The following is a 27,307-nucleotide window of genomic DNA, read 5'->3' as shown; positions in this document are numbered from 1 at the left end:
CCTGGAGTGTTTGCCATTTCCTTCTCCAGCTCATTTTACTGACGAGGAACCTGAGGCAGACAAGGAGAAGTGACTTGTCCAGAGTTACACAGATAGTATCGGGCTGGATTTGAACTCTGTAAACCTTAAAATTCCTTAGACTTATAAATGTTGGAAATTTCACCATTGGGATATTTCATACTTGGAAAATTTCTTACTGATAGTCTATTGGAATGTGAACCCCATTGGCATGGGAGGTTCCTCCTCCTCCCTTCTTAAGATTACTTTAGGACAGAAACCTTTTGCTAAATAATGGAAAGGGCTTTGACCTATGCTTAAGCATAGAACAGGAAGTTCTTTGAGTCATGATTGATTTTAGAATTGATATAATAGAGATACTTGGAATGACAGAACCAGGTCTTGGAAATTGCAATCTCCACCCTACTCAGTCCTAATAGGATTGAGGAAGGGCTGCAGCATAGATCAAAATTTAATTATTCCAATCTCTACCCTACTCAGGTTAACAGGATTTAGAAAGGGCTGTAGCAAAGGATCAAAGATTTAATTATTTGAGAATATGACCTTCAGCAGACATGTGCAAAGCCAGAGACCTCTGGGCGGTCCTGGGTTAAGCTGGAGCCTCCATTGGCACAGGGAAATTTATGGACGGTGGTTGGTAGATGTGAGAGCTGAGGGGAGGGAACTTGGATGGTTTCCTGGAAGATAGAGGGGTCTGGAGACTCAGGTGGGGGTGGTTGAGAAGTTGTCTGAGTGGTTGGAGTGTGCTCTGAGAAGCTTGCTCTGAAGGAAGCTGAAGGTGGGGGCCTCTGAGACTGTTTCTCCATTTTGGTCACGTGAGTAATAGGGACTGATCTCTTTTCTTTGCCCCAGCTATCTAAGGGCTTGGGCCTTTTGGCCCAGCCTAAACAGAAGGGGTAATTAAGCCCTATTCCCTTCTCTCCCTTTTCTCTCTCTCTCTCTCTCTCCTTTCTTCCTCCTGTTGTAATTAAACTCCATAAAAGATTGACTGCTGACTTGAGTTTTCATTTAGGAATTACATAGCTGAATTCCTTGGCGACCTTAATATATATCAGTCTTTTAAAGTGATTTCCTTGTCACAACTCGGATCCTCCTGGCTCGAGGCCCAGAGCTGTAAATCCACTGCATCATCTGGCTGCCAGCATATTTCTGTAATAGCAGCGAATATAGGAAAAAATTAAAAGCCCACTCTCCAAAAAAGCCCTTCCCTTTTTAGAATCCATACTGAGCATCAGTTCCAAAGCAGAAGAGCAGTAAGGGCTGGGCAATTAGGCTCAAGTGACTTGCCTAGGCTCACACAGCTCAACGGGTCACATTTGAACCCAAGACCTCCCTCATCTCTCCAGGCCTGACACTCTCCACTAGGCCATCTAGCTGCCCCAAAGTCCATTTTTGACATTTGTCTTCATCAGAGTCCCTTCGTCTTTCAGTTCCCACTGTAGCCCTACTGTGAATTGGTGGGCTGCTGCCACTGCCAACGCCTTCCCAGGTTTCCCCAATCATTTCTCAGCTCTTCCCAGTAGCACTGTGGCCATCTGGCCAGCATTTACCATTGGGAAGAGACAGCACCTCCTGGCAGCCAGGGGCGGGGCAGCATGCAGCTGAAATAACCCAAGGGATCCAGAGCAAAGGAGAGACCTAGGGAGCAGTGGGTGAAGAGGAAAACCAGGCCAGAATGAGCCCGGGTGGCAGGAAGGGGCTCGTCCGTGAATGCCAGGGCACCAACAAGGCTCAGCCTGACAGAGAGATTACGGAGGAAATTGGGGCTGGTCTCCAGAGGAAAGCACTGCTGCTGCCATGGAAGGCCCAGTGCCCCAGAGACATGAAGACTGGGGGTCTGCAGATGGAGATGGACTGGGAAAAAATCTTGGAGTTGGGAGGCTGAGGACTCGGGATTGTAGGGAACTTGCTGTTTGGATTCTTCCCTCAGTGCCTGAGGTGGGGGCAGGGCCTTGTACTCCATTTCTAAAAGGTTCGCCATCACTGGCTTAGAGCCAGGACACTTGGTGGATATAAAGAATGGCGGGGGAGCTCCCTCCCTTTGTCCTCGGACTAAAGAGAGCCACTGGGATACTGGATACAAAGTAATCTTAGCCCAAGCTCCGGGCAGAGACTGGATACAATGTAACCTCAGGGCAGAGCCCTGGCTGGGGCGGGCTGGAAAGAGCACAAAGTAACGTAAGTGGTGGCATTCGTCCGCCAAGTGGCCAATCGCAGCGCAGTCCTCGAACCCCTTCCTAAGGGCAAAACAGAGCCACTCGCCTCCTGCCGGCGGGGGCACTGTGCACTTTCGTAGTCTCGACGGAACTTCCGGGGAGGGCGGGACGATCTTGCGCTCTTCCGGCCTAGGGACTTACCGGCGTGCTCCGCGCCCTCCGCTGCCCTTCCAACCTCCGTCGTCTTTCCCTCCCTCCCTCGTGTGTCTCGGTCATGGCTCCGCTGCTACTCCCCCTGCTGCTCTTGCGCCCTGTGACCCGGGCCTTGCGCCCCGCCGCCCTCCCGGTCCTGCGTCCCGCCGTAGCCGCCACCCGCGCCTTCGGGGCTCTCCTGGGAGGAGGAAGCGCCGGTGCGCCGGGGCCTGCGCTCCCTCATCTCCTGCAGCCGCGCCGGCGCGCGCCCGGTCTGTGTTCGTGCACCTGTGGAGGGCTCCACACCGAGGGTGAGCGCGCGCGCCACGGGAGCGGGGGTGTAACTGCGCAGCCTCGGGAGCTAGGCTTGGAATTGGGGCCCACGGGAGGGAGGTGCAGACCCCCGGGGGCTCGAGGGCGCTCGTGCCCCTGCCTCCTTGGATGGTCGGCCTCACCTAGCCCGGACGCCGCCTCATATATCCCAAAGCACCTCCGGGGCCTCTTCAGACCACGTGGCGGGGCGGCAGCTTTGCCTTTTAGAGGCCGAGCTGCGGCTGGGGGGAAGCCCGGTCTTTGACCCTCTGAGTGGGCTGGGGAAGTCTTTATTCCCTAGTCAATCGTCAGGATTGAGAACTCCAGCACCAGGGGCTTCTGGCGGACCCCAGCCTAACTTGGGCCAGAGGGCAAGTGACTGGTCCACAGCGATCCCTAGGTCGTGCATTGCAGGGTGGCTGAGGAGGCAGCCCTCTGGGGGGAAACTCTGAGTTTGCTGTCTGGTAGCCACCTCCCGCTTGGTGCCATCCCCTATCAAGATAGCTTCTCCAGGGCTCACAGGGGGAATGGGGCAAGATTTCCAGGTGTGCCTCAGGAGCTCTGTGGTAAGTCATAAAACCCCATGTGCCTCAGTTTCCTCCTCTCATCAAACGAGTTGGAGAAGGAAATGGCCAACCACCCCAGAATGTGGTCAGAGTCAGACACAACCAAAACTTGATAGGTACCACAGGGGCTGATAATCTTGTTCACAAAAGGCTGATGGGGGAGAGCCAGGCCCAGAGATCTGGGTTCAAATCTGGCCTAAGGTACTTCTTAGCTGTGTGACCCTGGGCAAGTCATTTTACACCCCACCCCCACCCCTTCTGCCTTGGGACCAATGCACAGAATTGATTCTAAGGTGGAAGGGAAGGGTTTAAAAACAAAGACTGGGGAAACTGGGGCAAGTCCTAGCCAATAATAGGGTTCTGTAAATGACAAATGGACAGATGTTCTAGATGCCCCCCCACCCCATTAGTCAAATGAGAGGCTTATTTCACACTGCTGGGAGAGGGGTGACGTCTTGCCTGTAAAATCTGAATGGTTTTCAGCGAGGTGCCTCAGGTCCGAAGGGGCAGATCTAGAACTAGACCACTGCATTTAACGTCTGGTAAAAAAGACTTCCATTTTTAACTAGCTCTGGCATTCGATGCCCACTGTCCAGAGAAGCCGTTGTTGACACCAGCACACATCAGCGCTCCCATTCCAGTCCACAAGTCCCCTTTGCCCTGCTGGGGGGCCTCTTTCCAGATCTCTCGGGGGTTGCCTCCCTCCCAGGCCCAGTTCCTGAGTGTCCCTGCCTCCCTGCTTGGCAGAAGCCCCTCTGGCACAGGGGTGGGGCACCGAAACCCAGTGGGCCTCGGTGGGCACCCCGTCTCCCTAGAAACAAGTGGGCGGCTCTGCTTGGCTTTCAGGGGACAAGGCCTTTGCAGAGTTCCTGATGGATGAAATCAAAGAGGAGAGGAAAATCCAGAAGCACAAATCCCTCCCCAAGATGTCCGGAGACTGGGAACTGGGGGTGCAGGGCACAGAAGCCAAGCTCGTCCGGAGGCTGGCCGGAGAGAGGTGGGTTGGCCTCCGCAGGCTGACAGGGCCCCTGGGTGAGAGACTCCTGGCCTGCGGGGGGCGGGGGGGGGGGGGGGTGCGCAAACCGCTCAGGCTCTTTCTCCTTTCCAGGATCACCGTCACCTTCAACATCAACAACAGCATCCCGCCGACCTTCGACGATGAGCCGGCCGAGGGACAGAAGGCCCAAGAGGAGCAGGAGGTGAGCGTGGCTGGGGGTGGAGGGAGGGCCGGGGCCCTGCGGCAGCAGGACGCAGCCTGACCGACTTCTCTTTGGGGCCAGCCTGAACTCACGTCGACGCCGAACTTTGTGGTGGAAGTTGTGAAGGACGACACCAAGAAGGCCCTCGTGCTGGACTGCCACTACCCAGAAGATGAGGTGGGGGGGGGAGGGGAGGGGGTCACCACACTGGAATGGGGCCCGACCTGGGCAGCTTCTCCCCAGGCCCCACCCCAATTCCTCTCTGGAACCTTTTTAGGTTGGGCAAGAAGAGGAGGATGAGAGCGACATTTTCTCCATCAGGGAAGTTAGCTTTCAGCCCGCCAGCGACTCTGAATGGAAGGACACAAATTACACCCTCAACACAGATTCCCTGGACTGGGTAGGTGCAGGGGGTTCCCCGCCCTGCCCCCTCCCCTCCCTCGCCTCTAGCCCAGTGCCTAGACTCTCCTTTGCTTTAGCTCAGAGCCCCCAGGCTGAGAATAGTCAGTCCTCTGGCGAGCTTTTCTGTGCTCCCTAACATTCTGCTCTGGGCATGTTGCTCTTCCTTGTCTTCTTCTGTTGCTGTGTTCATGTTTTCCACGTGGCGGTGTCAAGTCCCCCCAGAGGCAGAGGTCTGCTGGTACTGAGTGGGGGAGGGGGCCTGGAAACTCCTACTCCAGAGACAGTGGGGTCTCTCCCTCCCCGCCGCAGGCCCTGTACGACCACTTGATGGACTTCTTGGCTGACCGAGGGGTGGACAACAAGTTTGCGGATGAGCTCGTTGAACTCAGCACGGCCTTGGAGCACCAGGAATACATCAACTTCCTGGAGGATCTGAAGGGCTTCGTCAAGTGTCAGTAGGGGGGGGACCCCGAGTCCTCACCAGAGTGATTTAGCCGCAATCATGGAGCCGGTTTGTGAAATCACTTCAGGCGCAGACGAGGCGTTCCCCGACCCACTTTATTGTGTCGCTCCCCACGAATAAAGGCCTGTCCGGCCACCGAATGACGAGAAATAAAATCGCTTGGACTCTGCGCCGGCGTCCACCGCACGCTCACAGGAGCACAGCCCACGTGTCGCACGCCTGGCCCGGGAAGAGCGGTTGGGTTAGCGGGCGGAGGTACATGGGGGGGGGGCGTCACCGGGCTCAGGAAGGAGGGCGGGTGGAGGAGGATGCCTCCCGGCCTGGAACCCCCCAGCCGGGCCAAGCTCACCGCACAGCTCAGGAGGAGGCTGCTGCCTTCTTCCGCTCCGCTGGTGACAGAGAACTCGGGCCTGCGGCCACACACCTCGCTGTGCCTGTTCACAGCCTCCTCCAGGAGGGCTCGGAAGGCCTCTTCGGTCAGCCCCGGAGCCTGCAGAGGGAGCGCGAGCCGTGACGCCGCCGCCCTTCCTGAAGGCCCCCCCAGGGCCGCTCCCCGAGCCCCCCCTCACCTGAGAGGAGAGCCGGAGGCCGCAGGCACACAGGACTTCGCCTCGCGCCACGCTCAGGCCGGACCTGCAAGCAGAAGCGTTCTCAAGCCTCGGCTCCGGCCGCGCTCCGGCCGCAGGCCAGGCTCCCACCTACCTGGCACACACGGGGCAGATGAGCCTGTCGGCCTGCAGCCCCTCCAGCAGGGCCCGGAGACAGGCGTCGTCAAAGCGCAGGCTCCGCTCGTACTCCTCGATGAAGGCCTGTTCTGTGGGGGGGGGGGGGGGGGGGGGTCAGGGAGGGCCGCCACCGGCCAGCCCTTGGGGCAAACCGAAGCCCAAAGGGGCACTTTCACTTGTACCCCACATTTAATAGGGTCTAGTACACAGTCGGTGCTGAATGTTTGCTAACCGACTCAACGGCACCGAAGCAAACCCGAATCCTCCAGGCAGGTCCCAGGGAGCCTCGGGACCCGCGGGGGGGCTTCCTGGGTGCCGTCCGGTTTGTAGAGGGGGCTCCGGCCTCCGTAGATGGCCCCGCCCAGGCCCCTATAGACTCCCCCTTTGCTGGATGCCGGGCGGGGGTGGCGACCCGAACCCCAGCCTTGATCCTTGGCTGCTGGGGGTGCAAAGGGTTAGCGACGAGCTACCTCGCTGGCTCCAGGCAGGAGCGTCTGGGACGTGCCCGAGGTGACCCAGCTCACAAGCACCTGAGGCTCCCCGAGGCTAGGCCGGTGCTGCCCTCTCTGGACCCCGGAGAGGCAGCGCTCGGCTGCCCCCCCAGAGCAGGCGCACCAAAGCGCACGTGCCAGCGTCACCTTGGCTCAGCAGCTCCTGCTGTATCTGCTCCAAGAGCGACAGTTCCTCGGCGTCCTCCACCTGCAGACAGCAGAAGGGAAAGGAGCCCGTTTCTCGGTGGGGCTTCTCCAAAGGGTGCCGACCTGCGGGGCGTTCTGGCCAGAGAAGGGAAGTGGCGCCTCTTGGCATGGCCCTCCCGGGCCCGGCACACGGCCCCTTCCCTGCCGACGCAGAACTAAGACTGGCGTCGGGCTTCCTGCTCCCAACCCCTGGCCTTCCTCCCTGCAAAGCTGCCCAAGCCGTGTGCAGAACGAGGGGGCGCCGGCCCTCCCTCGCCAGCCCCTGGGCAAGCAGACCTGAACAAAAGCTTCGCTGAGCCTCTGGGCCGCCAGGCTCCCATGGGGGGGCTGCAAGGCCAGCCATTCTTCCTCCATCACCTCCTGGGCCAGGAGGCCGCTGGGAGCCTCTCCCACCCGCCGATACTCGTCCAGGAGCCGGGCCCGGCTGCGCTTCATTCTCTGGATGCATCGCTGAGGGCAGAGAGCAGCGAGAACATCAGCAGCACAAAGCGGAGGGCCGGCCAGGCTCCGGATCCCAAACCACCAAGGGCTTAAGCTTCCCAGCTGCAGGATGAAGGAGGAGGAGGAGGAGAGGCCGAATGACCAGGCCCTTAAGAAGGAGGGAAAGGAAGACGCTTAGCCGCCAATGTGGCCCCTGTACGGTTCACCGTGCACAAAAGGAGATTTCCAAGAGGCACAGAAAGTGGAGAGGAGGAGGAGGAGGGCCAGGGACGTTCAGGTCTGACCTCACGGAGAGAATGCCGAGGGCCAAGGAACGGAGAAGCTGAAACTCAGACTTAAAGTGGGGGGGAGGAACCACCAAAGAAAAACTTCCTAGAAAAGAGGTCTTTGGGGCTATTTCCTTAGGAGAGCAGAGAAAGGCCAAAGAAGTGGCGAAGCAGAAAACCAAATACAAAAAACCCTAAGTAAATGCCCCAAACGGACCAGACTAGCAGAAAGGAAGGGAAAATGAGCTTCTGGGAACAGACAAATAGTGCGACCAAAACAAACTGGAAGCAAAAATCCTAAAAAAGAAAAGGCATAACAGAGGGAGGAGGGAGGGCGGGAAGGAATGAAGGGGAGGAGGGAAGGAAGGAGGGAAAGAAGGAATTAAGGAGGGAGGGAGGGAAGGAAGACCTGCAGCTCGGGCTCGGGATTATACCGCCAAGGCAATACAAAATTGGAAAAGTCACCCCAAATTTCTGCATGGTTATTAAAGAGAATATCGGCAAGCGAGGCTCCGAGAGGACTGGGTGGGGAACAAGCCTGTCTTCACCGGGAAAACTGGGGCCTGAAGAGGTTCCCCTGCTTAGCATTTAGGCTTCTGGCTGCTTTGGGGTTCAAGACGGGCCTCTGCCACTGGAAGAAGCTCCAGACGTTTGGGTCCGGGGTGGTCAATCCCCCTCCCTACCTGGAGTATCTGCCTACGCGCGGCCCACACTCTCCCCTCCAGATACGGGGAGGCTGCAGGAGGAAACGCTGCCGCACTTAGGCCGGTCCAGGGCTTCGAGTTGGAGCTCGAGGGACGCTGGGACGGTGTGGTCGGAGCGTTCCCAAAGGTAGTCCCGGAGGAGGAACCCTCCCCCAGCTCTACCGCCTAAGCACAAATGCAGCGGCAGGCTGCAAGGGGCGGAGTCCAGAAACTGGGCCGGAAGGGGCGGTGCCTAGAACCCCAGCGCATGGGAGGGGAGCGACGGCTAAGGCGGAGAGGTTGCTGCCGGGCACGAGGGGAGGGGCTCTGAGCCCACCCTAGGCCACGCTCACCTGACGGTACGTCTCCTTCCAGAATGGGCCTCCCCGCCGTTTGTGAAGCTCGCGTCGTCCCTGCCCCGCCGCTGTCTCCTCCATGTTGCCCAGAGAGAAAGGTGCTTCCCGAGCGAGCGAGCCCGTGGGGCCGTCGAGGGCCCTAATTCCGCTTCCCCCAGAGCATGCTGGGAACGGTAGTCCCGCTGCGGTCTACGCAGGCGCGAGCGTGTCCGGTGCATGCTGGAAATGGTAGTCCACAACATTCTCGCTTTTCCAGGCCCCGCCCCCCATCCTTAGCGGGAGATAAACGGATGGAGTAATGGCTCCTTTCTTCAGCTGGGCTCTGCCAATCCTGATGCCCCAAAAGAACAGCACCACGAAGACCCTACGAAAAAGCTCCGAGAGGCTTCGGTTGAGCTTATGGGCACGAAAGGGAGGAGTCGTTTCCCGGAGAGGGCTGACCCAGTCCCCTCACCCAGACTCCCGACCTAGATCCCAGCGATTTAGTGTTCCCAACCCTTCCGCAGCCTCGCGCTCGGATTGGGCAAGAGAACAGAGGTCATACCTGATTGGCCGGAGAGGAGCCTCACTGATTGGATAGGCACAAAGGCGTGCGTTCATTGGCTGGAGCAGAGGTTGATGGGTATTGATTGGAGAGCAGAGGGGGAGGCGCCCAGCGAGCAGCGCGTGGGAAGATGGCGGCGGCCGAAGAGGCCGGAGGTGACGGCGAGCAGTGGCGGCTGTGGCTGCCCCAACATGTTGTGTTCGTGCGGTTACGCGAGGGGCTACGGGGGCAGAGCCCTCCCGCTCCCGGCGCCGAGCAACCAGGGCCGCCCAGCCTCACCCGGAACCTTCTTTTCGGGCTCGGCGCTGAACTCTTCCTGTGGGACGGCGCGGCCGGCGCTTTCTTGGCTGTACGCTTGCGCGGCCCGGGCTCCGCCTCCGGCGACGGGAGCGGGGGTGGCAGCGGGAGCGGAGGCGGCGAGGGCCCCGCCCTCGGCCGTTACCAGGTAACGGAGGCACTAGACCTGGTCTGCGGGGCTTGGGGAGGTTGGAGTTTGAAAGGGGCTGGGAGGACTTTGCCTGGATTATGCTGGCGCAGGGTGTTCCAAGAGCTTGGGGCTGCGGGAGACGAGGGAAAGACTCCCTGTGGGTGGACGGGTGGCACAGTCTTTACGTGTTATTAACCCTGCCCGGGGTTTTCTGGGCAGAGATCCTGGAGCGCTTTGCCATGCCCTTCCCAGCCCATTTAGCAAAGGAAGAAACGGGCACGTTGGGCTGAGTGACTTGGCCGAGGGTACTGTCTGAGGCCAAATTTGAAACCAGTTCCTCCTGATTTCCGGCCCAACACTCTCTATTCCTGAGCCACAGGTGAATAACTAGCGACCACCAGGGAACCCCCGGGCTCTGTCGGCGCTAATCTGGGGCCAAGTAGTGAGTGGCAGGGGCTGACCCCTGCTGCCGCCCCCCCTTCTCAAGAGGCCTGATCCAGTAGGTTGGCAAGCCCCATCCAGGAACAATGGTAGTGTGGATTTTTGATAGTTCAGGCTCCCGAAGCAGGGCCAAAGTGAAGCTGGATTGGAGCCCCAGGGAGGAAGCTCCTCTGATGAGTGGTAGAGGGTCTCCCAACCTCAGAAGTTAAGTAAAGGGTCCACCACCAGTTAGCCAGAGGCAAAATGTGGACCCCCGCCTGCTGGACCCCAGCACTTTTTCACTGGCCTTTAAACACTTCTGTAGCTTCCCTCCATCAATCAGATTTGCTGGTGTGACAGAAATGGTGGAGGGGGTGCAGGCTTATTGCAACACTAGAACACTGTTGGTGGAGAACCATTTGGAACTGTGCCCAAAGGGCTCTAAAAATGTGCGAACAGCAATATGGTACTACCAGGTCTGTGTCCCAAAGAGACTTACTAAAAAGAGAAAAAGGGCCTGTGGGAACAAAAATGATTGACAGCAGTGCAGAAGGAAGGGGATGGCCAAGTTGGGGCATGTGAGTGTGATGGAATACCATTGCCCTACGAGACACATCGAACAGGACTATTTAGCATGAACTGAGGCAAAACGAAGCGAGCAGCAGCCGGAGAACGTGGTAGGAACAGCAGTGTTGGGCGATGATGGGCTGTGAGGGACTTGGCTTCACCAGCAATACGAAGATCCAAGGTGTGAAAAATGCCCTCCGCCTCCAGGGAAAGACCTAATGGAGGCTGAATGCAGATCAAACCTTAGTTTCTAAACTATTTTCTAACAACGTGGCTAATGTGGAAATATGTCGTGCATGACTACATGTATGACTGAGAGCACGTTGGGGGAGAGGTGGGAGGTAGAGAATTGAGAACTGAAAATGAGTGTTTAAAAATAAACGAAAAGGGGGAATAAGCATTCCCACTGGGTCTTGGGCCTTTGGAGGCCACCTTCCATTCCCCCATTCCCCACACTCTATTGAGGAGGGGCTTGAAGCACAGAGGAGGCCACATGGGTCCCCCAAGCAGAATTTGAATTCAAGCTTTCCTGAAGTCCAAATGGCCCTGGTATGTGTTTGTTGCGTTGCTTTTCCTCTTACATCATCATTCTTCTTCCCCTCACACCTAGATGAATTAAAATCCATCGTAAACACCCAACTAATTATAGACTAACCCTAATTTCTGTGTGTTCAAGAAGAAGGCTACCTGCCTGAGGGAGCTCACTCTCCTTGCTGGCCATGGCCAGGAGTCAAAGAAAGAGAAAAGGATATAAAGTAGGCTGAGAGGATGCAGGGAAAAGAACACTGACTGGTCTGCCTGGCCTGCCGGGAGGGAGAGGATTTTGCCCTTTTCGCTGACTAATAATGTGAAGCAGACATTTCCTTTCAAAATAGTTCAAATAAAAAACTGTATCGTGTTAGCTTCACGGCATTCCACTTAAGTAGGATTATTTTCCTGTCACATAACTTCCCATCAGTAGTAATTCCAGCTGACTTTCCTTTCCAGAGATTGCTTTGTATAAATCCGCCCCTTTTTGAAATCTACCAAGTCCTGTTAAGCCCAACCCAACATCACGTGGCACTTATTGGAACCAAAGGCCTCACTGTATTGGAGCTACCGAAACGATGGGGGAAAAACTCGGAATTTGAAGGCGGGAAATCAACAGTGAACTGCAGGTAAGTTGTAGATCTTCCGGAGCCTTTAGGGCATGTGAAATACTTTAGGCTGTGTGTAGGGGGCAGCAGTGGTCTCGCTTCTCTTGGGAAAGTTCTTGTTTGTGCTTCTGGCAGAATTTGTGGCTTAGTCGTAGCAAGTGTGTTTTTTTCTTTAAACGTTGTATAACCGGTAAACAAAAAAGTTGACTGGCAGAAGTAGAGATGCTTTTGAGTCCAGATTGACTAAAGACTCCATCAGAGGAGTCACCGAGGCTTCTGTCTTGTAGCACGACTCCCATCGCTGAAAGGTTCTTCAACAGTTCCCCGTCTCTGAGCCTGAAGCATGCTGCTTGGTACCCAAGTGAAGTGCTTGACCCCCACGTGGTGCTGCTGACATCAGACAACGTGATACGGTAGGGACCAGCCCTGCTGAGAGGCACTACCAATTTGGCTGTCCTCGGGCCCTGCCTGGCAGAGGGAAGGGGAAGGAAGGGACCAGTCAGGACCCCTGTAGATAGGAGGTATGCTTGCATGGCAGAGTCCAGCATTGCTGAGCCCTCCCTGGAGCCTGGGAGGCAGGAGAGAAGTGGGGTGGTTATGTCAGTTTACTGGTCTCACGGCTCTGGAAAGAGGTGGTGGAAGCTGTTGAACATGCTCAATCAGTGCCTAGGGATGTGGGTCAACCCTTCAGAGATTGATGGGGCCAGGAGAGAGATGGCCCCATGACCACCCGCATGAAGCAGAAAGAACTAGGCTACTAAACGGCCTAAAAAGTTTACAGCTTTACAGAAGTAAAAGAGCACTGGCCGTTTTTGAACTGGGGGCCTGGTGGACTCTTCTGGAGCTCATGCTTCTTCAGCAGGGTGAGTCATCTCCAGGATAGAGGGAGGCTTGGAGAAGGGTGGAGGATTTTATTAATAATGACAAGAGAGAGAAAGGAAAAAAGGTCCTTTCAGTCAAGTGAGCAGAGCAAAGAGAGCCAGAGACTCACACCCACAGCACTTTGCCAAAAGCCTGAGCCCCGCAGTGTGGGTCTCAGCCAAATTCATTTCCCGAGCCTCCTTACGTAAACTGAGGACCTAACTTAAAAGGATGCTGGGAATGTAGCTCAAGTGAGGCAAATTTTCCATCTATACAAGAGCTCTGTGAGCTTGAAGTCCTCTGGCATCTCTAGATCTTTGTTAGCAAAATTAATGGCTAGTCAGGCTTTCTTTCTATCTGCTTTCCTTATATTTCAGCTGCCCCAGAGTTTTGTTTATTTTTTTTAAACCCTTACCTTCCATCTTGGAGTCAATACTATGTATTGGCTCCAAGGCAGAAGCGTGGTAAGGGCTAGGCCATGGGGGTCAAGTGACTTGCCCAGGGTCACCCAGCTGGGAAGTGTCTGAGGTCAGATTTGAACCCAGGACCTCCTGTCTGTAGGCCTGGCTCTCAATACACTGAGCCACCCAGCTTCCCCCACCCCAGAGTTTTAACTTGTTCTCCAGCCCAGGAGAACTCTCCTCCCAGCTATGAACCCTCTACAAATCATAAGAACATGCTCTACAGTCATTTAACCAAGTCATTGGTAAAAATGTTAAACCAACATATCACAGCACAGCATAGAGCCCTGAAGCACTCCACTGGAGTCATCCTTTTTTAAAATTTTATTTAATTGATTAAGAAAATTTTCCCATGGTTACATGATTCACGTTCTTTCCCTGCCCTCCACCTCCTCCACCTCCTCCACACCCTCCACCCTCCACCTTCCACCCTCCACTCCGCAGCTGATGCACAATTCCCCTGGATTTTACGGGTATCGTTGATCAAGACCTATTTCCATATTATTGATCATTGCACTAGGGTGATCATTTAGAGCCAGCATCCCCAATCCTATCCCCCTCGACCCATGTGATCAAGCAGTTGTTTTTCTTCTGTGTTTCTGCTCCCATGGTTCTTCCTCTGGATGTGGAGAGCATCTTTCTCTTAAGTCACTAAGAATCGTCCCATTGCTACTAGTAGAGAAGTCAGTTACATTGGATTGTGCTACAATGTATCAGTCTCTGTGTACAATGTTCTCCTGGTTCTGCTCCTCTCACTCTGCATCAGTTACTGGAGCTCATTCCACTTCACATGGAATCCCTCCACTTTATTATTCCTTTGAGCACAATAGTATTCCATCACCAACATATACCGCAGTGTGTTCAGCCATTCCCCATTTGAAGGACATCCCTTCATTTTCCAATTTTTGGCCACCACAAAGAGTGCAGCTATGAATGTTCTTGTAAGTCTTTTTCCTTATTACCTCTTTGGGGTATAAACCCAGCAGTGCTATGGCTGGGTCAAAGGGCAGACAGTCTTTCAGTGCCCTTTGGTCATAGTTCCAAATTGCCCTCCAGAATGGTTGGATCCATTCACAATTCCACCAGCAGTGCGTGAATGTCCGACTTTGCCACATCCCCTCCAGCATTCATTGCTTTCCTTTACTGTCATATTGACCAATCTGTTAGGTGTGAGGTGGTACTTCAGAGTTGTTTTGACTTGCGTTTCTCTAATGGAGTCTTCCTTCCAGATCAGCGGTTCTCAACCTCTTATTTCATAGCAATGAGAATACATAATGCATATCAGGTATTTACATTCTGAATCATAACTAGCAAAATTACAGTTTTGAAGTAGCCACCAAAATAATTTTTGGCTTGGGGTCACTGCAACATGAGGAATTCCACTGCTCCAGATGAACATCATCCCATTAGTTCTTTGGGCCCAGCTCTCTCCCAAGTCGCCCATGATCTCATACTCGCCAAATCCACTGGCCTTGACTCAGTCAGTCCTCATTCTCCCTGACCTCTGTGGTCTTGGACACTTGGTCGTTCTCTCCTCTTTAATACTCTCTTGGTTTTCAGGATTCCCCCCATTTCCCTTCCTTGTTCTTCTCCCTCTCTGACCACTTCTCTATCTCCTTTGCTGCATCTTCATCCAGGTTATGCCCACTGACTGTAGGTGTCCTCTTCTTTTCTCCCTCTGTCTTACTGCACTGGGTGACCATCCTTATGTGGAGGATTTTCAGATCTCCCTCTCCTGTCCCAAACTCTCCAGTGACCTCCAACCTGGCATCTCCAGTTGACATCTGAAACTCAACATGTCCGCACCAGAACTCGTTCTCTTTTCCCTTGATCCCTCCACTTTCCCTATTACTGCCCCCAGACACCCGACATAGGAGTCATTCTGAACTACTCACCAGCTCTCACCCCCCAGATCCAGGCTGTGGACACCTGGCGGTTTTCCTGGGCGGTTTCTCTTGTCCATTTCACACAGGTGCAAGTCCTCATCTCACACCTGGTCAATTGCCATAGTTGCTGGGGGTCCTTCCCCTCCCCCCCCAATCAATAACCTCCATTGCCTGCTAATCTCTTTCAGGATCAAATACAAAATCCTTGGTTTGGCCTTCAAGGCCCTCTTTAACCTGCCTCCCTTCCTCCCTTTCCAGTCTTCTTACTCTGACACAAACACACCTACATAACACTCCATGTCTCCCTGGTTGTGCCCTGTAATCTCTGCCTCCTGGATACCCTCCAATCTTGAATAAAATCCCCCTTTCTCCAAAGAGACATAGATAGGAAGGTGACCATCAGCTTCTGTTTGGCATGCCCCAAAGTGTACTTATTTTCTTTCCCCAACTGCTGCCTAACCCTGACCTTCCTGCCCTGGCTGTAGTCCAGAGCTCTTCTTTCTCTGTTTGGGGTTCCACCATTTTCTCTCCTCGGCCTGTTCCTGTCTCAGAACCATCCTTCATCACCCTTACCAGGGCCATTGGAGAAGCCCTCTCGTTCTCCCCTCTTCCTTCCATTCTCTGATCAGCTGATGTGTCACATCATGTGGCCTCAGGGAGGGCTTACGAGAGGTTTGAAACGTGGCGGCTCGGGGACGAGAGCCACGCAAAGGGACCGTCCATCCTTGCCTTCTCGGCAGAGGTGGGCAGTGACGGGTGAGGAACGTTGTAGGTCCTGAACGACTCCTTTTCTTTCTTTATTACAAGGGAAGCTGGGAACTGAAGGTGGTGGGAAAATGGAAGCTAGCCACAGAATTCTGATAAAATTCCGTTTCACTGGGAAGGGAGGGAGGCTACTCTTAAAGAGTGAACAGCATTTGGGCATCAAGCAAGCAAGCTAGGTGGCACAGCGGACTGAGCACGAGGCCCGCAGTCACAAGGTCCTGGGTTCAGACATGGCCTCGGCCACTTCCTCGCTGGGTGACCCCATTTGGCGAGCCCTTGGTGGTTGCTAGATAGCCCGTTTGTGAAGGGTGATGAAGGAGACCCCAGTGGAGGAGGTAACTTGGATGCAGAGAACAGACTCTCCCGAAGCCTATCCCTGACGTGTGGGCAGGTGACTCTGGCCAGCCCGGCAAGGGGAGGGGCAGAGCAGGGAGGCTCTCCCGTGTGGTTCAGTAAGTGTGTGTTTCTCCCCTGGGGGGGGGCGCGCCTCTAGGATCTACTGTCTGCGGGAGCCCCAGATTCCAGTGAAGGTGATCCCCCTCTCTGACACCGAGGAGGAGAGCTTGGTCCTCAATAAAGGGTGAGTGAGGGGTGGGGCAGTTGGCAAGGACGTCTGGGGCCCCGCCGCTCGCATCCTCCTCCACCCAGGCCCCGGGGACAACTGGTGATCCCCAGGAGGCGCCCTTCCTTTTGGGTTTGGGGGACCAAGTGACCAGGATTTGAGGGTGGCCCTTGGGACTCTCGGGGCCCTCCCGCTCGAAGCTTCCCCCGTCAGGCTCTGGCCCTGGAGGGCCGGGACTGCCCCATCCGCGTCCCGGCCTGCTGCGTGGGGGCGGGGGGAGTCCTCTGAGACGCTCTCCTGCTGCTGTTGGCTTGCAGGAGGGCGTACACGGCGTCCCTCGGAGAGACGGCGGTCGCCTTTGACTTTGGCCCCCTGGCGACGGTGCCCAAAAACGTGTTTGGGCAGCGCAGCAAAGAGGAGGTGCTGGCCTACCCGCTGTACATCCTGTACGAGAACGGGGAGACCTTCCTCACGTACGTGAGCCTGATGCAAAGGTGAGCCGCGCCGGACGCCTCATCTCGGGGCCCCTTTGAGGGTGGGCCGAGTCATTTGGCAGGTGCCTGCCTCGGTTTCTTTCCCTGTAAAATGGGGACAGGGACACCCCGGAGGGGCCTCGCACTCAGCGTTCTGGCGGCTCTGGTCCTGCCTCAGTTTCCTCACGGTGCCCCTGGTGCCCCCGCATCCTGCCCGGCCTGGCTCTGATTGCCTTTTTGCCTGCCCAGCGCCGGGACCCTGGGGAAGCTGCTGGGCCCCCTGCCCATGCACCCGGCCGCCGAGGACAACTATGGCTACGACGCCTGCGCCGTGCTCTGCCTGCCCTGCGTGCCCAACATCCTCGTCATTGCCACCGAGTCGGGGATGCTCTACCACTGCGTGGTGCTGGAGGGCGAGGACTCCGAGGACGAGCAGCACGTGAGGACGCGGGCCCGAGGCGGGGGGCGAGCTGGCCGGCCGGGGGGCTCCCTCGGGCTCACCCGCCCCCTCCCCGGGCCTCTTGCAGTCCGAGAAGTCCTGGGACTCCCGGGCCGACCTCATCCCGTCTCTCTACGTGTTCGAGTGCGTCGAGTTGGAGCTGGCTCTGAGGCTGGCCTCCGCCGAGGAGGACGACGACGACCCCCTCGAGTCCGACTTCTCCTGCCCCATCAAGCTGCACCGAGGTGAGGCCCGGCCTCCCTGCCTCCCCGCCTCCCCTGGGGGGTCCTGGGCTTGGGGAAAAGAGAGCGAGACGCCCGCTGGAGGCTGGACAGGCCGGTCTGAGGCGCAGCAGAGACGCTCCCCGGATCCCCGAGGGGTCTCGATGGCAGGAGGAGAACCTGCAGCCCCACATACCGGACACGCGGGCCCCGCCCATGGGGCTAAGGAGGCCCGAGAAGAAGCCTCTGACGGGGCGGCCACGCGGGCGGGGGGGGTCTTTGGGGGCTGCCGGGGGCGCCCGGGCGGGGCCAGGCCATCGGGGAGGAGAGGAGGCCGCCTCGGGAGACCCTCGGCTCTTCCCCCGCAGACCCCAAGTGTCCGTCCCGCTACCACTGCACTCACGAGGCCGGCGTCCACAGCGTGGGGCTCACCTGGATCCACAAACTCCACCGATTTCTCGGCTCTGGTGAGTTCCGCCTCGTGGGTGCCCTTCCGGGAAGGGGGGGCCTCGGGGACGCGCCCGGCACGGCTCCGCTCACTTGTCTCTCGGCAGACGAGGAAGACAAGGACAGTTTGCAAGAGCTCTCGGCGGAACAGAAGTGCTTCGTGGAGCACATCCTCTGCACGAAGCCTCTGCCCTGCAGGTAGGCACGGACGGACGGACGGACGCCCCCCCCCCCCCCTGCCCGCCCCCTCCTCAGTGACGCTCCGGGATGTTTCCCCAGGCAGCCGGCGCCCATCCGAGGCTTCTGGATCGTGTCCGACGTCCTGGGGCCCACCATGGTGTGCGTCACCAACACCTACGAGTGCCTGACCAGGCCTCTGCTGTGAGTGCGGGGCCGGGGGGGCCGGGGGGCCGAGGCCGGCAGCTCTGCTGACCGCAGCCGCCCCCGCAGGAGCACGGTCCACCCCACGTCCCCTCCCCTGCTGTGTGCCCGCGAGGACGTCGGCGCGGCCGAGTCTCCCCTGCGCATTCTGGCCGAGACCCAGGACTCCTTCGAGAAGCACATCCGGAGCACCCTGCAGCGCAGCGCGGCCAATCCCGTGTTTCTGAAGTACGGGGGGGGGGGGCGGGCCGGGGGGGGCATAGGGGTGGGGGGAGGGAGGGGTCTGACCCCCACCCCACCCCAAGGTCCTCCGACAAGGACGTGACGCCGCCTCCCGAGGAGTGCCTCCAGCTGCTGAGCCGGGCCACGCAGGTGTTCCGAGACGAGTATATCCTGAAGCAGGACCTGGCCAAGGAGGAGATCCAGCGGAGGTGAGGGTGCCCGCGTGTGCCTGCGTGTGCGCCTGTGTGTGCGTGTGCCTGTGTGTCTGCATGTGCCCATGTGTGTGTCTGCGTGTGCCCGTGTGCACCTGTGTGTCTGCATGTGCCCACGTGTGCCCGCATGCCTGTGTGCCCGTGTGTGCCCACGTGCACCTGTGTGTCTGCGTGTGCCCATGTGTGTGCCCGCGTGTGCCCGCATGCCTGCGTGCCCATGTGTGCCTCCCGGGGCCTGAGCGGTGCTTCTCCTCCTCCCAGGGTCAAGCTGTTGTGCAGCCAGAAGAAGAAGCAGCTGGAAGACTTGAACTATTGCCGAGAGGAGAGGTGAGGGGGGTCAGCCGGGGGGACCCCAGGGGCGGGCCCTGCGGGGGCGGGGGGGGGCCACGCAGCCACGTGCCGTGCTCCCCGCCCTCAGGAAGAGCCTCCGCGAGATGGCCGAACGGCTGGCAGACAAGTATGAAGAGGCCAAAGAGCGCCAGGAGGACATCATGAACAGGTGAGGGCGGGCGGGCGGGCGGGCGGGCTGGGGGGGGGGGGTCCGCTCCAGGCCGCCCCCGGCCAATCTGTGGCGTCTCCCGGAAGGATGAAGCAGCTGCTGAGGGGCTTCCACTCGCAGCTTCCTGTCCTCTCCGACAGCGAGAGGGAGATGAAGAAGGAGCTGCAGCTGATCCCAGAGCAGCTGCGGCACCTGGGCAACGCCATCAGGCAGGTGAGTGGGGCGGGGCCGGGCGCGGGGGCGGGGCCGGGCCGCCGTAGCCATCCCCGTGTGCCATCCCCGTGTGCCGTGCCGCCTGCCAGGTCACCATGAAGAAGGACTACCAGCAGCGCAAGATGGAAAGGGGGGCCAGCCCCCAGAAAGCCACCATCACGCTGAGCGCCTACCAGCGCAAGTGCATCCGCGCCGTGCTGAAGGAGGAGTGAGTGCAGCCCCCCCCCGGCCCCCCCACCAGGCCCTGCCCCCCCCCCCCCCTGACCCCTGGCTGCTTTCTTGCAGGGGTGAACACATCCGGGAAATGGTGAAGCAGATCAACGACATCCGCAACCACGTGAACTTCTGACCAGCCCCGGCTCCCCCCCCATCTGTGTGTCTGTCCGTCCATCTGCCTTTTTATAGAGGACGCGCCGGTCCTGAATAAATACTTTTCTAAGGAAGCTCGGCCTGGCCCCGCCGCCGTCACCACACACGCACTGACACGCGCAGTCCCGCTGGGCAGCAGCTTGTTTTTAATAAGGACACCTTCAGTACAGTTAACACTGGTTACACGTGGCCGCTGGAGGCCACCATCGCACACACGCACGCAGGAGTACACGGGGGGGGGGGGGGGGGGGGGGCAGTTCCTGCTTTGGGCTCTTCTCCAGCAGCTCCCCGAGACAAAAGGGCTCACAAACAGACTCGCCGGCCGCTCACCTGCTCCCAAATTCATATTTTAATATAAAATATTCATACAGCGGACCTACCCTGTCTCCTAGCCGAATACTGCTCCGGGCTGCCCCGGGGGCGCCGGCCCCGTCCCACAAGCCTCCCTGGCCCGGGGGTCTCCGGAAGGGAAGCGGAGGCCGGCCCGCCCGCCCGGCAGAGTCTCCTTCCCTGTCCGTTAAGAGTTAAATAAGAATTAACGTTGCTATAAAGATGAGTTAAAAACCCCAACCGCAGGCCGGGAGTCCCAGGCTCGGCCTGTCATGTCTCGGGCAGCTGGTTGATATCTGTCAGTTTTGTGTCGTTGAGGATGGCCCGGACTCTCTCCAAGGAGTCGGCCTGCCGGATCCGCTCTAGCTGGACCTGGGGGGAGAACGAAGGGAGGCACGCGGTGGTCGGGAGGAGGCACCGACGGGGGCGCTTGGCTTCCGCTTCCCAGCTCTGCCCTGGGTCCCTCTGTGCCACATGAGCGAGGTGGGGCAGGGGGTTATGGAGCAGGAAGAGCTGGGGGGGGGGGGAAGCTCCCCCAGGCAGCCCCAGACTCCTCCCTGGCCCTGCCACATCCTGGCCCATAGCACTGCCTCACCTGTAGCGTCTGGGACAGTTTGACAAAGTCTCTCTGCACCTGCTCGCTGACATCCAGCTCCGTCTGCAGACGCTGCGCCTTATTCTTCTCCTCGAACATCAGCTGCTCCACAGTGGTCTGGAAGAGAGGTGGGCTCAGACAGGGCCCAAAGGCCTCGGTGAGGCCTGTGAAGATCATCACCCCAAGCATGTGCAGCCCTCTCCAAGGGTGGGGAGGTCTGACCCACGTGTGAAAGTGGGTGACAAATCAGAAGCCACTGAGTGCCTCCTGGACCACCCTAAGCAAAACTTTAGCTGTAAAAGCAGAAGGAAGGCACAGGAAGTGACGGAAGGAAGGTCTTTAAACATGCCAAGAACTTCCTGTGGGCAGTCTTCTGCTTCAACTTGACCTTGGAGGAGCTCTAGCTGAGGACTGCTTCCACTACAATTACGCTGATGCCTTTCCTGGCGGTATTAGCCTCCGAAGAGGAGGTTCCCTCTGGGCCCCCTTTGCTGAGCAGGCCTGAGTAAACATCTACTTTCACTTTCTCCTTTTGTAAAGAAATGACCCTAAAAAGTCATCTGGGATTCCTGGCGGCCACACTCCCAAACTACTTGGTCCAGCCCCCTCATTTTTAGCCCTCACGGGCCCAGGACAGCTCAGAACCCCCCAGTTTGAGTCTCACCTCGGGGGTCCCTGGGCCACTGCCCAGCATGCCCTAAGCTCACTTCTAAAATTACCCACCCAAGCAAGTGCTACATTGGGGGGCAGTTCATGCCCCAGCCAATACTTAGCTTAGAATTGGCGAAGCTGAACAGAAATTGTCCCCGATTTGGAGGAAGGAGAAATGGGGGCCCCTCAGACCCAAGGTAGGCAGGCACAAAGCGGGTGCCTCGGCCCATACGGCAGGTGGGCATCCATGGGTCTGCATGCTCTGCCTCCCCAACGCTCTCCTGGCTGCAGTCCCAACTAATTTAAAAGGAAACTAATTAAGGGTCCCCCAAAGGGCACCCCCAGTTACCTTGGCCAGAGTCTCTCTCTTCAGCTGCTCTCCCAAAGCTATCTCTATCTCCCGTAGGCTTTCCAGCTGCTCTGTTCTCTCTCGTAAGGTCGATTCCAACTGTGGAAGGAATGGGGTGAGGAAAGAAAAACCATCAGGATTGGCATGTGCCAGGCCTTTGGCAAGGAGCAAAGGACCCCAGAACCCTGACAGAGGGGAGCCTGCTCCTTCTACCTGGGCAAACACCCAAGGTGGCCCCCTGGGCCCTGAGCACCTTCAGGGGCACCCTGGGAGAAGCACCCACCTGCTCCCTGTCGGCTCTAGTCCTCTCCAGCTCTGCCTTCAGACTGGAGATAGAAGCTAGAAGAGGAAGAAGCTCAGCAGGTTAAATGGTCTGGGCGAGAGCTGAGGGAGGGGCCCCTCCCTTACCCCTGTGCTCCTGTCCGTTCTTTACAGGCCTCAGGCTCCCCCCCCTCACCAATTTCCTCTTTGCAGGTCTCAATCTCAAGCTGCAGCGTTTCCTCGAGGTTCTCCTTCAAACACTGCTCCGCCTGGATCTGATCCCTCAAGAAGAGAATTTCAGCCTTCAGCTTTTCTTCTCCGTGGTCGGCAGCCGTCCTCACGCTGACCATGCTCTCCCGGTACTTCAGCACCAGCTCCCGCAGCTCCTGAGGTAGGACAAGAAGCAAGTGCTCTGGGGCTTCTGAGCGCTGGGCCAGAGGTGCTGCCTGCCTGCCCCAGGGGCACGCCCTCGTCACTCACCTCCACTGACTCTGGGAGGACAAAGTCCTCAGCCTGCTGCAAGGCCAGGTGGAGGCCACGCTTCCCCTGCAGGCTCTCGTTCTCCTTCTGCAGCCTGGTCAGCTCTTCTGACACCTGCTCCCTAGACTGCGTGAGCACACCCTTTAAGAGAAGGGTGCGTACATCAGACCACGGGCCAAGGAGGTGCTCTCATCCCCTCTGGCCCCAGCAGGCAAAGGCCAGACAGCCTGGCACCCTGGCCCTCACGGCGCCACTCCATACCACGGCCTGACCAGGCACCCTGCCCCACACGGCACCACTCCACACCATGGTCTCAAACGTGCTGGCCCTCACGGCGCCACTCCACACCCTTGCCTGGACCCTGGCCCTCATGGTGCCACTCCTCACCACGGCCTGACCAGGCACCCTGCCCCACACTGCACCACTCCACACCACAGCCTGGACCCTGCCCCACACGGCACCACTCCACACCATGGTCTCAGACATGCTGGCCCTCATGGCGCCACTCCACACCCTCGCCTGGACCCTGGTCCTCATGGTGTCATTCCACACCACAGCCTGACCAGACACCCTGCCCCACACTGCACCACTCCACACCACAGCCTGGACCCTGGCCCTCATGGTGCCACTCCACACCAAGGCCCAGCCACATCACCCTCCACGACAAGCATACATCCCACTCCGAGGGGCATTGATGCCATAGGAACCTTCACCAAGAAAGGGGCAGACTCGGACATTAGCTATGTACAGGAAGGGAAGGTGCCATTGGCACTAAGCATGTGGTCCTCTCAGTACCAGGGATGAGGGGCCCCAAAGAAAACTCCCCAACTGGGGGACTCCCTGCCTTCCACAGTAGCCCCTTCGGACAGTGTGCAGGTAGTGCTTCCCTGCAAATGTCCTTGAAAGGGGGCAGACATTTCTAGAGTACCTCATGCATGCCAGGCATAGCTACAGTGCCAACGGGGTGCCATGGTGCCAGGTATGGCTAAGGTGCCAGGCAGGGTTAGGATGCCATTCACTTCTTTCTGACTCTCACAACAGCCCAAGGAAACAGAGGTGAAGTGAGTTAACCAGCCTCCCAGCCCCTAAGGGTCTGAGGCCAAACTGAGCACTGGTCTTCCTGAGCCCAGGCCTGGTGCCATGCTATGCCGTGGTGCTCCCTACAAGACGAGTCTTCATTCCCTGCCTTGACTTCCTGGCCAAGAGGAGAGCATGGGCGGCCAGCCTGAAGCATCACCTCAAAGCCCAGGAGGATGCGGCCCACCCGCCCTCTCAGGCCAGCCCCACACTTTCCTCTTTGTCCAAGGACAGGGTGATCCCTGGGCTGGAGCCTTGGGGAGCTCAGATGCCCCTGAGAGCAGGGGTCTCTGGGCAATGGGAGTGTCAGCTTGACCAGTTCTGGATAAGCACAAGGGGGCGGAGACCCTGGCCAGCGCCAAAGGAGAGTGGGACCATTGCCTACCATCTGCTCCTGAGTGTTCCTCTGGGCCTGGGAGAAGGCTTGCTGAAGCTCGACAAGCAGAAGCTCGGACTCGTGGGTTCTGAGAGCGAGGGCTGAGATCTGAGACAAAGACAAGGCCAGGCCTGGGTCAGTCCTTCTCCTGCCATGCCACGGCCCACCTAGACTTGAGGCGAAGCTGTCGACCGCATCTCTACCCACCCCTCCCTCCTAGAAAGCCACCCTTGGGAGAACAGAGCAGAGCCAGGAGAAACATTGGGTGGCCCAACCAACGGTGTGGCCAACCCAGAGCAGGGCCAGTTCCCCCTCTCCTCGAGGCCCCAGATGGGGTGAGGGCTGAGGGGCAGCCTCTCCCTGTACACACACCTGACGCCCTGACTCCTCTGAGCTTTGCCTCATTAGTTCCTCCAGACCCTGCTTGTCCTTTGCCATCTTCTCCAGCTGGTCATTCGCCTGTCTGAGCATTGCCTGAAGCTTCTTCACCTGCAGCATCAGGAAGAGGTCAGACCTGGCCAAGGCCTCCCAAAGCCCCCCCTCCCCCCCGGTACCCTGAGACCTAAGTCAACACCACCCAAAGCAGGGTCTAAACTCACTGAGTCAGGCTCCACTAATCCCGAATTAAGACCAAGAGCCTGGGAAAGTTGGTGCTGCCCTACTGGACCCTTCCAAGCACTCTGGGAGCAAGGGTGCTTATTATCCCGGTTATACAGAGAAGGAAACTGAGGCACATAGCTAGGTCCAGGGCTGAATTTGAACCCAGGTCCTTCCTTGGAGGCAGGCAGAGCGACCAGAGCACTGGCTCTAGACAGTTCTTCCTAGCTATTGGCCTAAAGCCTCAGCTGTGGCCTCTGAAAAACAAGAGGGTGGTAGAAGACCTGATGGCCAAGTGATCAAGAAAGCTCCCGCTTGACAAAGGTCACGGGGCCAGAGAGCTGACCTGCTCCATTTTTTGGCATTTGCCCCTTTAACCTGGGTGGACATACTGATCCCCTCCTGCTTCCGACAGACACGGTCTCTAGAGCCAGTAAAATGGAGGGGCGCTTTTCAGAAGCCCCCAGTCGCTGCAGTGGCTTCCCACATCCCAGGGGACCCTTCCCTGACCCAACTTCTGGAAAAGGCCATCTACACTTGCCAGTCTCGGCCCCCTCTCCTCTAGGGCCTCCTCCCTCCCAGCCTCTCTGCAGGGTCTAACGTCCTTGACCATTCCTTCTCCTCCCACTAATCCCCGGCTCCAAGAAGACTTGGCCCCACCACTGCCCTCTGACCCTCGGCTGGGAGGGGGAGGCCGTGAACTCCGACCTTAGGAGCCTGTCACCTCGCTGCTCGCCCAACTCTTCCCTCAGCCCTCAGCTTTTCTCCAGACACCTAGACATTGTGAGCTCCACGGGGGCAGGAAAGAATCCCCAGCACTGCGCCTAACAGTAGTGCCCTTGCCTGAGCCCCCAGAGGCTCTATCTGGGGCGCTTGTCCTCAGAGTTCCATGATCCCTATTCTGCACTGGGAGGTCGAGGCCAGCAGGAATCCAAGCCTGGGCAGGTCCCTAAGCCCTGGGTCAAGTCCCAGCTCCACCTGGCCTGGGTCTAGGAGCTTGGACCCCCTACCCTCTTCCCTGAGGCTCAATGAGGAGCCCTTCGCATGCCGCCTGGCACAGCACGAGGGTTTCTAAGCCAGCACTGCTGAGCAGGGCAGTTCTGTAACCCCTCCTCCAGTGCTCCCCAGTTCCTATGCTCACTTGCCCAAGCTAGTCAAGGTTGCCAGCAGCAGATGGGGATGACCTAAGTGCTTGTGGTCACAGGAATGGGACAGAAGCCCAGGAAAAGGAGCCACAGAGGGCCCCGCCTTGGCTGGGGCAGCACTTGGGCCCACCTGGTCTCGGGTCTCTGCCTCCTGAGTCTGGATGCCCTGCAGTTGCTTCTCATAGTTGGAGCACATGTCGCAGCGCCGGCCAAGCTTGTTCCCTGCATTCTGTACCTAGGACCAAAGAGGAAGGCCTTCCATGGGAAGGGGTCCCTCACAAGGGCTGCCACCAGGAGTTCTGATGGCCTTGAGGAGAACATCCTCCCAATGCCCGGAGGAGAGTAAAAGGACAAAAGCATCACAGACACAGGAGCAGAAGGAGCCATGATGTGCTCCCTGTGCGTGAGCCCCCAGAAGGAGGGGAAGGCACCCATTCTGTCCTATGAGAGGCCTAGACCTCAGGTCCCCATAGCCAAGTTCTCCTCACTCCTTGATGATTCCTTGAAAAACTCCCTAGAGGGCAGGTAGGTGCCTCAGTGGACTGAGAGGCAGGCCTAGAGACGGGGTGCAAATCTGGCCTCAAACACCTCCTAGCTGTATGACCTTCCGCAAGTCACTTGACTCCCACTGCCTAGCCCTTACCTCTCTTCTTCCTTGGAACAAACAGAGTGCTGATTCTACTAGGGAAGGCAAAAGTATAAAACTTTCCACTTAAAAGTTAAAACTCCCCGACAACGTCACTTTCCCCAGAGCTGAGGAGCTGAATTTCCCATCAGTTCGCAAGAAGGCCCAAGGGTGGGCGGCCTCTGCTCCCTCCTCTCTGCAGAAGCCTCCATCCATGCACACTCGCACTTGCACTTGCACACACCACCCCGTCCAGCCCCCGAAGGAGGCCGGCACGTGATCTAGAACCCAATTCATCTCTCCCCATTTAACAGCCTTTTCGTGGCCCTCGATTTCTCCTCTAGAGGGCCAGGAGAAGCTCCCTCACCTCTTTCTGCAGGAGGTTCCACTCGGTCTCACTGACAAGGCGGTAGCCGCTCGGAGACACGTAGGCACTCTCGACGCCCTGCGTGACGCTGGAGAGCAGGGAAGCGGTCTCTTCCTGCTCGGGGGTCATGGCCTTGATGGCCTTTTCCTGGTCTTTGGTCAACATGAACCCGCTCGGCATCTGCAGGGACCCCAGAGAGGCCGTATCAAAGTTCTCGGACGCCGAATCTGCTCCCACCAGCGGCCCAAAGTCCGACTCGTCGAGGTTCCCAGCAGACTTGGCTTTGTTGTTATAGCCCAGAGCCTTGGCCTGCAGCGACCCCGAGGTGCCCAGGCTGTCCGTGGACTGGGCTCTCCGAAGACCGTCTTTGAACACGTCGCTGCCCTCCGGCTTGCTGAACGGATCACCCGACGGCAGCAGCAGGTCGGCGTCTAACGAATGGACCGAGCCGTGTGCGCTGTCTACACGTTCCTGAGGAATGAAAAGAGCGGTGAGGAGGCACCGCCAGGCCTTCCTTTCGCCCTTCCCTTTGCCCAGGCCCCATCTGGCAGGCTGTGGGGGCGGCTCTCAGCCTGTGCCGGGACGTCCCCACCAAGAGCCCAGCCGGCTGGATCCCGTGGGGGCAGGGGAGAGAGCAGGAACCAGCCGGACCAGGGGAGTGTCTGTGCCAAGATCAGGGATGGGGGGGGGGGCGAGCCCGGAATGGAGACTGTCGTGTCTGGGCCTTCCCCATCTCTCGTCTCTCCTCTCCCCCTCATCTTCCCTTCCACCTTCTCCACCCAAAGGGTGGAGGGGGGCCCTTCTGCTCCCCGAGAATGAGAGGGCGGTGTGCCAGCCCAGCGCGGCACTCAGTCCGGGAGAGACGGGAGTCT

The 27,307-nt window shown here is 58.0% G+C and overlaps 4 protein-coding genes across 7 annotated transcripts in view; 2 read left to right on the top strand and 2 right to left on the bottom strand.

The window, feature by feature from the left end:
• Positions 1-1,895: 1,895 nt before the first annotated feature.
• On the top strand, positions 1,896-5,463 carry C1QBP (complement C1q binding protein). 2 transcript variants are annotated; one of them, XM_056808086.1, is made up of 6 exons: positions 1,896-2,677; positions 4,091-4,241; positions 4,353-4,443; positions 4,525-4,620; positions 4,721-4,843; positions 5,155-5,463. In XM_056808086.1, the coding sequence occupies exons 1-6, from the start codon at positions 2,449-2,451 to the stop codon at positions 5,302-5,304; spliced, it is 840 nt and encodes a 279-aa protein (XP_056664064.1). In that variant the 5' UTR covers positions 1,896-2,448; the 3' UTR covers positions 5,305-5,463. The 2 variants fall into 2 exon arrangements, with proteins under 2 accessions (XP_056664064.1, XP_056664065.1); XM_056808087.1 differs by lacking the exon at positions 4,525-4,620.
• RPAIN (RPA interacting protein) lies at positions 3,354-8,610 on the bottom strand. 2 transcript variants are annotated; one of them, XM_056808088.1, is made up of 7 exons: positions 8,475-8,610; positions 7,008-7,181; positions 6,672-6,732; positions 6,011-6,122; positions 5,878-5,941; positions 5,658-5,798; positions 3,354-5,527 (listed from the first exon to the last, which is right to left on the bottom strand). In XM_056808088.1, exons 1-7 carry the CDS (start codon positions 8,556-8,558, stop codon positions 5,498-5,500), a joined length of 666 nt encoding a protein of 221 aa, XP_056664066.1. In that variant the 5' UTR covers positions 8,559-8,610; the 3' UTR covers positions 3,354-5,497. The 2 variants fall into 2 exon arrangements, with proteins under 2 accessions (XP_056664066.1, XP_056664067.1); XM_056808089.1 differs by lacking the exon at positions 8,475-8,610 and adding an exon at positions 8,122-8,338.
• A 541-nt stretch (positions 8,611-9,151) lies between these two features.
• NUP88 (nucleoporin 88) lies at positions 9,152-19,656 on the top strand. The gene is made up of 17 exons (XM_056808085.1): positions 9,152-9,466; positions 11,423-11,592; positions 11,859-11,984; positions 16,038-16,124; positions 16,424-16,600; positions 16,829-17,018; positions 17,107-17,263; positions 17,608-17,706; positions 17,794-17,884; positions 17,966-18,067; positions 18,137-18,295; positions 18,373-18,498; positions 18,763-18,828; positions 18,920-19,000; positions 19,087-19,213; positions 19,303-19,421; positions 19,499-19,656. Exons 1-17 carry the CDS (start codon positions 9,152-9,154, stop codon positions 19,560-19,562), a joined length of 2,256 nt encoding a protein of 751 aa, XP_056664063.1. The 3' UTR covers positions 19,563-19,656.
• Positions 19,657-19,705: 49 nt separating this feature from the next.
• The window catches only part of RABEP1 (rabaptin, RAB GTPase binding effector protein 1), a 35,293-nt gene continuing 27,691 nt past the window's right edge, over positions 19,706-27,307 (bottom strand). For both annotated transcript variants that reach the window (XM_056808083.1, XM_056808084.1), the window contains 10 exons: positions 26,436-26,906; positions 25,574-25,678; positions 24,074-24,190; positions 23,711-23,809; positions 22,249-22,389; positions 21,965-22,154; positions 21,791-21,846; positions 21,508-21,606; positions 20,508-20,624; positions 19,706-20,284 (listed from right to left, as the gene is read on the bottom strand). In XM_056808083.1, the coding sequence (XP_056664061.1) occupies positions 20,183-20,284; positions 20,508-20,624; positions 21,508-21,606; positions 21,791-21,846; positions 21,965-22,154; positions 22,249-22,389; positions 23,711-23,809; positions 24,074-24,190; positions 25,574-25,678; positions 26,436-26,906 (1,497 nt within the window). In that variant the 3' untranslated portion in view covers positions 19,706-20,182. The remainder of the gene's footprint in view (positions 20,285-20,507; positions 20,625-21,507; positions 21,607-21,790; positions 21,847-21,964; positions 22,155-22,248; positions 22,390-23,710; positions 23,810-24,073; positions 24,191-25,573; positions 25,679-26,435; positions 26,907-27,307) is intronic.

This window comes from Monodelphis domestica, chromosome 8 (assembly GCF_027887165.1).
Source record: "Monodelphis domestica isolate mMonDom1 chromosome 8, mMonDom1.pri, whole genome shotgun sequence".
Taxonomy (NCBI): Eukaryota; Metazoa; Chordata; class Mammalia; order Didelphimorphia; family Didelphidae; genus Monodelphis; species Monodelphis domestica.
Note: the sequence above shows the minus strand (reverse complement) of the source record. Positions and strands in the feature narration are given on the sequence as shown.

What these genes read in the sequence shown, in the direction of transcription:
- C1QBP (XM_056808086.1), top strand. Translation starts at nt 2,449, where the DNA reads ATGGCTCCGCTGCTACTCCCCCTGCTGCTCTTGCGCCCTGTGACCCGG. An exon ending in CGGAGGCTGGCCGGAGAGAG is followed by an intron (nt 4,242 to 4,352) that starts GTGGGTTGGCCT and finishes TCTCCTTTCCAG; the next exon opens with GATCACCGTCACCTTCAACA. An exon ending in ACACAGATTCCCTGGACTGG is followed by an intron (nt 4,844 to 5,154) that starts GTAGGTGCAGGG and finishes TCCCCGCCGCAG; the next exon opens with GCCCTGTACGACCACTTGAT.
- RPAIN (XM_056808088.1), bottom strand. Translation starts at nt 8,558, where the DNA reads ATGGAGGAGACAGCGGCGGGGCAGGGACGACGCGAGCTTCACAAACGG. An exon ending in TCAGCGAAGCTTTTGTTCAG is followed by an intron (nt 6,733 to 7,007) that starts GTCTGCTTGCCC and finishes TGCTGTCTGCAG; the next exon opens with GTGGAGGACGCCGAGGAACT. An exon ending in ATCTGCCCCGTGTGTGCCAG is followed by an intron (nt 5,942 to 6,010) that starts GTAGGTGGGAGC and finishes TTCTGCTTGCAG; the next exon opens with GTCCGGCCTGAGCGTGGCGC.
- NUP88 (XM_056808085.1), top strand. Translation starts at nt 9,152, where the DNA reads ATGGCGGCGGCCGAAGAGGCCGGAGGTGACGGCGAGCAGTGGCGGCTG. An exon ending in TACGTGAGCCTGATGCAAAG is followed by an intron (nt 16,601 to 16,828) that starts GTGAGCCGCGCC and finishes TTGCCTGCCCAG; the next exon opens with CGCCGGGACCCTGGGGAAGC. An exon ending in ACTCCGAGGACGAGCAGCAC is followed by an intron (nt 17,019 to 17,106) that starts GTGAGGACGCGG and finishes GGCCTCTTGCAG; the next exon opens with TCCGAGAAGTCCTGGGACTC.